This window comes from Ruditapes philippinarum, unplaced genomic scaffold (assembly GCF_026571515.1).
Source record: "Ruditapes philippinarum isolate M1 unplaced genomic scaffold, ASM2657151v2 ctg4413_1_1_1_1, whole genome shotgun sequence".
Lineage (NCBI taxonomy): Eukaryota > Metazoa > Mollusca > Bivalvia > Venerida > Veneridae > Ruditapes > Ruditapes philippinarum.
The window spans coordinates 1-8,639 of NW_026856302.1; the positions used below are offsets into that span (position 1 = coordinate 1).

General features: G+C 30.7%; 1 protein-coding gene across 2 annotated transcripts; it reads left to right on the top strand.

Moving 5' to 3' along the window:
- Positions 1-184: 184 nt before the first annotated feature.
- Positions 185-8,026, top strand: LOC132746159 (cGMP-dependent 3',5'-cyclic phosphodiesterase-like). 2 transcript variants are annotated; one of them, XM_060735238.1, is made up of 6 exons: positions 185-260; positions 2,211-2,285; positions 2,737-2,836; positions 3,295-3,407; positions 4,855-5,000; positions 5,482-8,026. In XM_060735238.1, exons 2-6 carry the CDS (start codon positions 2,232-2,234, stop codon positions 5,696-5,698), a joined length of 630 nt encoding a protein of 209 aa, XP_060591221.1. In that variant the 5' UTR covers positions 185-260; positions 2,211-2,231; the 3' UTR covers positions 5,699-8,026. The 2 variants fall into 2 exon arrangements, with proteins under 2 accessions (XP_060591221.1, XP_060591220.1); XM_060735237.1 differs by lacking the exon at positions 185-260 and adding an exon at positions 285-380.
- Positions 8,027-8,639: the final 613 nt, after the last annotated feature.

Sequence of the window (8,639 nt, forward strand, 5' to 3'; positions counted from 1 at the left end):
ACAAAGCATGTTAAAAACCCATATATAACAACTCAAACATCAATATACATGTAGTTTTATTGATAGCTCCAACCTTATCCAGAAGTTTCCATGATCAATCAATTTATAAAGTTGACAAAATTTCAAGGAAGATTCTTTTGTGAAATAGTTAAATATATTATTAAATAAATATATGATTGAGATAATTTGATTTTAATTGAATCTACTTTCAGAGTTCAGTACTTGCAGCTTTATATAGTTCTGAAGAATCCGTATTGGAGGTGAGATTAACCTTTTACCAATCAATCTATTTTTAGACACATAGTAATTGTAAGAATTAATCTTTTTTTCAGAAATCAGTTCTTGCTGCCTTATATAGTTCCGAAGGATCGGTCTTGGAGGTAAGGTGTTTACAAGTGGGCTGAATTTTGCTTGTTTATTTTTTTCTTTCAGATATTTTATTTTATTCTATAATTCCCTGGCCCATTTCTGCCTTTGTCTTAAAGCATATTCACTTACCATTCCATCATTTTGCAAAGAGATATTTGCTGTGCGGATTTTATTTTTCTTCTGAAGGATTTTTTAATGCAGCTGACATATTTTAATTTCTAAAACTTTTCAGTTTATTGTTTATTTTTACATGTCTTTGAAATGTTATATTTTTGGGCAAAAAAGAATGATTGAACTTTATCAGTCAGCAAATGGAAAATTTGTCATGTAGGGGAGGTAATCAGTATTATAAAATAATGAAACTAACTGGTCCAGTTATGTTTCTTGGCAATTCAATAACATTTTATAATCATCTCAATTGTAAAAATAACAAATATATGCTTTTTACCATTTTTTATTACTTCATCTTTATTACACGAATTATACTAATTTTAGAATAAAATAAAAACACTAAAATTTCTAATTTATACAAATTTGGTAACAGAGTATTAACATTCTTCTGGGAAAATTACAGTATATTTTTTTAAGAAGTTAAAGTTAAGAAGTTGGTGCTTGTACATATCTTTATGTAGAGTGGTATTTTAAAATGATTGATTTATTCTCTATATATATTAATTATTTCAATTTTTTTTTATGATTATGGTATCAAATTTATTTTTAAAAAGGCACAACATACTTAAACAATTGATAATGTACTGCGTACTACATCAGATATTTCAGAGTTCTTGTTAATTTTTCCTTGTGTTTTACCTGTACAGTGCCCTCCTGCATCATCCACAAACACACACATAAATGAATATATTATACTCCTATTTCAGGCCTTGAAGTACTCTTTTAAATTATAATCTACCAACTAAACATTTTGAGGACATTTTTTTCATTGATTAAAATATAACATTTTGCAATTTTCTGTTTTCTTTATCTTAATAAAATGTTATTTTTCGTCACTTTATTACAATTCTTTTATCAAAGCTTAACAGCTATTTTTTGTATTAACTTGTTATTGTTTTTTGAAAACTTTATCTTGTGTGCTAAGCTTGCCGCTGTAAAGTTATTTGTTTTATGATTTGTTTGTTGCCTAATATTGAGTAAGGTTAGTACAATACTTACATGTTGCTTTTTATAAAAAAAAGTTGCCTTGGCTAATAGGTCAGTGGTTTTATTTGGACACTGGCTTGTTACGAAAATGATACATTTTTAGTGTGGTACCGAACATGTGGTCTTCCTTTATGAGCTTTCCAGTGTCAATTTGACTTAAACATAGCTAAAAGTAAAGAAACTGTTAAAAAGTAATCCACAGATTGTAGTAGGGACTTAAAGATTATTTTTTTTCCATATTTGGTATTAAATTTGATTGAATATGCAGTAATAATTTTTTTCTTTTAATTATTTAAATTTTTATTAAATCAGAAAGTTACATGTCAAATATTATTCAAATGATTCATACAGATTAAGGTATCAAACAAAAATCATGTTTGATTGTATGCTATTTTAATATTTAACCTGCTGGAACTGCAAGTGATTAGCCTTTGCCTCCAGGAAGACAGGACTGCACATCAGGGTTTATACTGATGGCTGACCAACTTAAAATTGTGCTTTTATGCCGTTAAACAGAACCCCCAAAAAACAAAAATTTCAAGCTGAACAAACGCATTTTAGAAATTCAGCAGGCTAAGCCAAAAACGGTGTTATAGTGTTATAAATTGTAGTCATTTAGACTAAATATTGTTGTTTTTGCCATATAATGATTTTAAATGTATATGAACATTTGTGTATTTTAGAGACATCATTTTGCACAGACAATGTGTATTCTGAATACAGAGGGCTGCAATGTGTTTGAGAATCTAAACAGCAAGGTACTGTGTTAATTGGTCATCTATAAAGAATTATTCTTTGTATTAAAGTGCATAAACTAGAACTTGTCACTGAGTGTAAGGAGTTAGGAATGTACTTTGTACTTTTCTTAAAAGCTTTACTTGAAAATGTTATCTTAGATTGCATAGCTTACATGTATGTATTGATAGGTATTTGAAACCTTAAACCCCATCAAAGGCTTTGCATATTTAAGTTAAAATATCTGAATTCGGTTTCGTTGAAACATTTGTAAGACATTTTACTTCAAAAGTAAGGGCTACTTTTTCCTTTCTCGACATGTTTTAAAAAATATTGGCAATTATAAGTGCCATGGGTTAGTTTATGTCACTTTATCTATATATAATTAATAATAACTTAATTTTTCATAAATTGACTTGAATTTTGAAGGCATGCTACTGCTTTTAATTTAGTTTTTGTCTTTTTAAATTTCAGGATTACCAACATGTGCTAGATTTGATGAGAGAAATCATTTTGGCCACTGATCTGGCTCATCATTTTAAAATACTTAAAAATCTTAAAGACTTAGCTGAAAGTAAGTACAATAGTGAACTTGAATTGTGTATTCATTTCCAATTGCTTTATATTGATCAGCCAACAGTTTAAGAATCTGGCTCAAAGTGAAGGCTGATTTTACTGTAGGCAATGCCTTATCATCACAGGCAAACAGAGGTTAAAGTAAGCTGAAAGCGTTGTTACAGTAAAACTTTGCTGTATACTTTGTTGTTTATTATAACTTAGGCTAGCTAAATCTATGTGACAGTAAAGTCTGTTAACTTGTACATTTATTTGTATATTTTAAACTCGCCTTTAAATGCAGTGTTAACACTATTAGAGGCGTATGGGGAAGACTGGGCTTGCATAACTATGTTGCCTCTTTATAATTATTATTAAAGTAAGATGTTTGACAAAAAGATATAAAAGAACAAACAGCTTTAGATAAAGGAAATCATTAGTTGTCATGCATTTTGAAAACAATGACATTTATTTCAGGGGGTATTGATAAGACCTCAGTGAAGGAAAGAAAGTTACTTCTATGTCTGCTGATGACATCGTGTGATTTGTCGGACCAGACAAGGCCATGGGAAAATACAAAGAGAGTGGCAGTATGTATATTATCAATGTCTGACAATTCTTATTTGCTATCTCATTTAACTTTAATTTGTGTAATGCACTTGTTCAGTTTCCATTTTTGGAACCAGTCACTATGAATTTGGGAATTTCAAGATGAAAATTTGAAGTTAGTCTGAGTCAACAGTATAGAGCTTAGTTAAAGTGCACAGATGTAAAGACTTGCCTGGCTCTATACTGGTGGCAAAGACTAATCTCTCTTTCTTGTAGCAGGTTACAGGTTAAATATGTGAGAATTTTTTGTAGTTGGACTGTTATGTTGACAGTTTGACAGTTCTGTAAATAAGCCAACTATTCAGCACCACTTGAAAGTTGGTTCTGTACATGAGTCAGCATTAGCAACTAAAATAATGCAAAGAGAGGCATCTGATATGCACCATTAAAGCTGGAAAGATGTCATATTAAATGTAACAGTGTTTCTAAATGATAAATTACAGAAATTTTATGAAGTTTGTTTCAGACCAAGTCTTGAAACCAATTTGATAAGTAACATTATTATACCTCAATAATTATATCCTTCATTGTAAAACTTCCATAGGCCTAATATGTGTTCTGATTGAATATTACCCTCCAAGGATATATTCCCTGTGGAATATTTCTATATCACTCTGGGGCAGATATTTCTTGCGTATTCAGCAAGGTTTTAAGTATTGCTAGACTTTGTTTGGGTGTAAGGGAGATAACACCTACATACCTCCGTATTTAATATTGTACTAGTTAATTCCCTTCAAAATGTATAAAATCATTCTTGAACTGTTTTTGTGGGGCAAAATTAAATTGTAAAAATGATTACGTGTATTCGATTTATTTCCTTGACTGTGTACTTTATAAATATTGTAGCTGCGCCTTAGTGTAATATACCAGTTCTCGGGTTGACAATATCCTCTATCACCCTGACAGCCATGTGTTATTTATATAATAATACATCCGTACAAAAACTTTCAGTGTTTTTTTCCTCTATATAACTACTACACTAAAACGGTACTGTTCCCAATAGAAAATAGACATTAAAATTCCTAATTTCAAATGTTTAAATTCCCAAAATAGCTGTTCAAAATTCCCACAAGGCCAAGTCATTTCTCTGAAATCATTTAAATCTTACATATTCATATAAATCACCACTTAATAATTCTACCTGGACAGTGGAAGCTGTAAGCTATCTTTATTCATGATGACTAATCTTATTTGTAGCTGAAAAAATGCATTAAAAAAAATCCCAATGTAAATGAAAATAACGCATTTTTTCCCAATCAGTCTTGTACCAGCACCATTCCCAAGGTAGAGAAAAAAAACCGCTGAAAGTTGTCATTATAAGCACTATTCCATTAAGCACTTACATTGGTTGAATATTGTCCTTTTTTGAGGCATTGATTTATATGACACTTACTCTGATTTAATATTATACACTCTACTATTTTTCAGGCACTGATTTATAAAGAGTTTTTCTCTCAGGGTGATATGGAGAAAGCAAAGGGTCTTGAACCAAGTGACATGATGGACAGAGAAAGGGCTCAGATACCTGCCCTGCAAATCAGCTTCCTGGACCATGTTGCTTTACCTGTTTATGTGTAAGTAACAGCACTGTTGGTATAGATATTGGATATTTTTCATGCATGGAAGTTTGTTTTTAGTCTAACATATCATATGAAGAGGCATGTGAGATCTGCTGTCAATTTGGTAAAGGTTGGAAGACACCATATGACCGTTACAATTTCAGCACGAGTTTACATACTTATGAGGGCGGGTTCAAGAATATTATCATCTCAAATATTTTATTTTTTTTGAAAATTTAAAATAGATTGATATACTTAGCAAAAGATAGAAAATAATGTGATAGTATCAGTTTTAAAGTATAGAACAGATAACGATCAAATCTACTGTGAAAGTTGGGAGTTAGTGATTTTAGTTTTTAAAAGGTTATTTCCCAACATCTCTTAGAGGGGGCTGGAGATATTTACACAAAGCTGCCAAATTAAATGTGAAATTTATGATAGTGCATGTATTTAAAAAGAATTTGTCCATAAATATGATATACATTTTTCTAAACAGGTTATTAGGAAAGCTGTTTAGTCCAGCAAAGGAGGTAGGAGATAGGGTTGAAGAGAACAAGCAGCACTGGATAAAGATCTCTAACTTAATCAAGTTAAAGCGAGGTGGTAGTCAGGCTAGAATGACCTTTGAGGAAGTGTTGGCCATTGAGAATGAGGCTGATGATGAGACAACCCATCTAGTGAATGGTTCAGAAACCATGGGATCCAAGTGTTAATTGAATAAACCAGATACCATGAGATCAAAGTGTAAATTGATTAAACCAGATGCCATGGGATTAAAGTGTTATTTAAATAAACCAGATACCATGGGATCCAAGTGTTACCTGAATAAACCAGATACCATGGGATCGAAGTGTTAACTGAATAAACAAGATACCATGGGATCTAAGTGTTAACTGAATAAACCAGATACCATGGGATCGAAGTGTTAACTGAGTAACCAGATACCATGGGATCGAAGTGTTATTTAAATAAACCAGATACCATGGGATCGAAGTGTTATTTGAATAAACCAGATACCATGGGATTGAAGTGTTAATTGAATAAACCAGATACCATGGGATCGAAGTGTTATTTGAATAAACCAGATACCATGGGATCCAAGTGTTATTTGAATAAACCAGATACCATGGGATTGAAGTGTTAATTGAATAAACCAGATACCATGGGATCCAAGTGTTATTTGAATAAACCAGATACCATGGGATTGAAGTGTTAATTGAATAAACCAGATACCATGGGATCGAAGTGTTATTTGAATAAACCAGATACCATGGGATCCAAGTGTTACCTGAATAAACCAGATACCATGGGATCGAAGTGTTAACTGAATAAACCAGATACCATGGGATCGAAGTGTTAACTGAATAAACAAGATACCATGGGATCGAAGTGTTAATTGAATAAACCAGATTAGATATAAAAGTCATGGCTACTTAGAATGTTCTGCAAGTAAATATTAAAAAAATAATCATGTATCCAGCTACCATTAAGACTTTTGTTACGATAGCATGATTATTATTAGGTAAATAAAGTATTTGCTGCAACAGATAAAAAAGTCATTATTGAGATTGGTGATAACAACGCTTATTGTAAAGCTTGAAAATGTAGTTATTATATATATTATCATGAATTGAGTTTATATATAAAAAATGTTCGAGCTGTTGCAAAAAGCTTGAGATTTAGTTGTAAGTTTTTCATTGGAATGGAATTGTGATCGTTGATTGCAGTTCATCGAAAGCCTGAATATATACAGATTATTGAGTTTTGAATGAAATCTGGAATTAGCTACAGTGTGAAGTGATAGAAATATACATGTAGAGATGTATTAAATGCATTTATTAGCAGTGTTTATGAAATTAGATTTAGAAGATTTAGGTTAAAGAATAGTTATTTTTTGTTAATGTTTTTTTTTTCTCTTTTAAATGCTGATAAAGTTGCCATAGGGTAAAGGTACGTAAAAAAATGCTTGGATTTAAAAACTGATTGTGGTATTTAGTTTCAATATAAGAGAACATCTGAAGAAAGAAAAATTGATAAAATTTGTTAGTATTGGCTATGTTAATTATGTGAAAGAAAAACAGGTTAGTGAAATATGTAAATGAATAAATGGTATGAGAATTATGTTAATGAATAATGGGTATGTGATTATGTAAATGAATAATGGGTTTGTGAATTATGTAAATGAATAATGGGTATGTGAATGAATAATGAAGAAATGGCAACAAATGCGTAATTTTTTTAAGAAAAGACAGTATGGGCTTCATTAGAAAAGTGAAAGGCATGTCTTCAGCAATTATCTAACAATATTGTTAACGCATGATGATAATAGTAAATATACAGTATAAATGATCAATATATATATGTACATTTCATTTGTAAGTAGGTATGTATAGATGACAAAAGGTTATGTGCATTGTTCATGTATGTGTTTAGCAAGATACTCTCAGAGCACCAAGATACTGTTTTAACTACATTTTACCTTCATGTGAAAGTGGTCTGGAGTGTTATTTTATTTGGTCAGGTATGTTTCTAGCCATTTTCTTTTTTGTTTTGTAAGTTTTTGTATGATGAATTTTTCACCACCAGTTGACATCCAGTACAAGATTTGTGCCATTTCAATTTCTGAGTAAGTTGTCTTAAAAAGATTTATTTTTAGAGAGAAAAAAATGTTGATAATTAACCCACAACCTGCAGGAAGGGAAAAGGTTTAGCCTTTGCCACCAGTATAAGACCTGAGGCCGATCACATGACTTGTGTGCAGTCGGACAAAACTCTACCTTGGACTTACTATTTTTAAATCCCCAAAATTTATAATGTAAAGATAAAAAAATGAAAGCTGGAGAAGTTTATTTAAGAAATTTAGAATATTAAGGGTTAATAATAAGTTTGATAAAGCCACTTAATTAACATATGACATAGCATGATTTTACTCTTCTATTTTTCTCAGTTTTTATACAAGTTGAAGATGAGAGGAAACCTGAGGGTAGTTTTAAAATGCACACTGTACATAATAAAGGTATAGATTTTTTATTTGATTTGATCAAATGAAATAAAGCAATAAATCATAGATTGTATTTTTTAAGATTTCTTTTTTGCTGTATATACAATGTATATGAAGTGTGTGTGTGTGTTTTATTTTCTTAAAAAAACTACTATTAATCTGATATTTTTTTAAAAACTACTTTTAATCTGAGCTTATTTGTTAATGAATATATTTGCTCATGAGATTGTTTTAAGATTTCAGTAAAACTTACACCTAGTTCCTTGTCTTCTCCACATTCTCCACAATTGTTTTAACCAAATCTGGGAAAGTCTTATTCTTTAAAAAATTATCGTCTGAATATTATGGTGTTTTAAGTTTTTATTTACTGCCTATATTGAATTAGAGTTTTATAGTCTGTACTTACTACCTGCTTATTATTTTTTAAGATACAAATGGAAAAGAGGTAATCTTTGTGTTGGCCAGTACTTAAAAGTGTTCGAATTGAACAATAAAAGATGTTTCTCCACATACATGTTTTTACAGGATTTTCGAGACTACCTCTATATATGCATTTCAGGCCCCCCCAAAAATAGTTTTGTCGTGGGTACCCTTTCCTGCCGTCTTTTAATTACCAACCCTGGACTATTTATTTGTATTCTTTTTCAGAATTT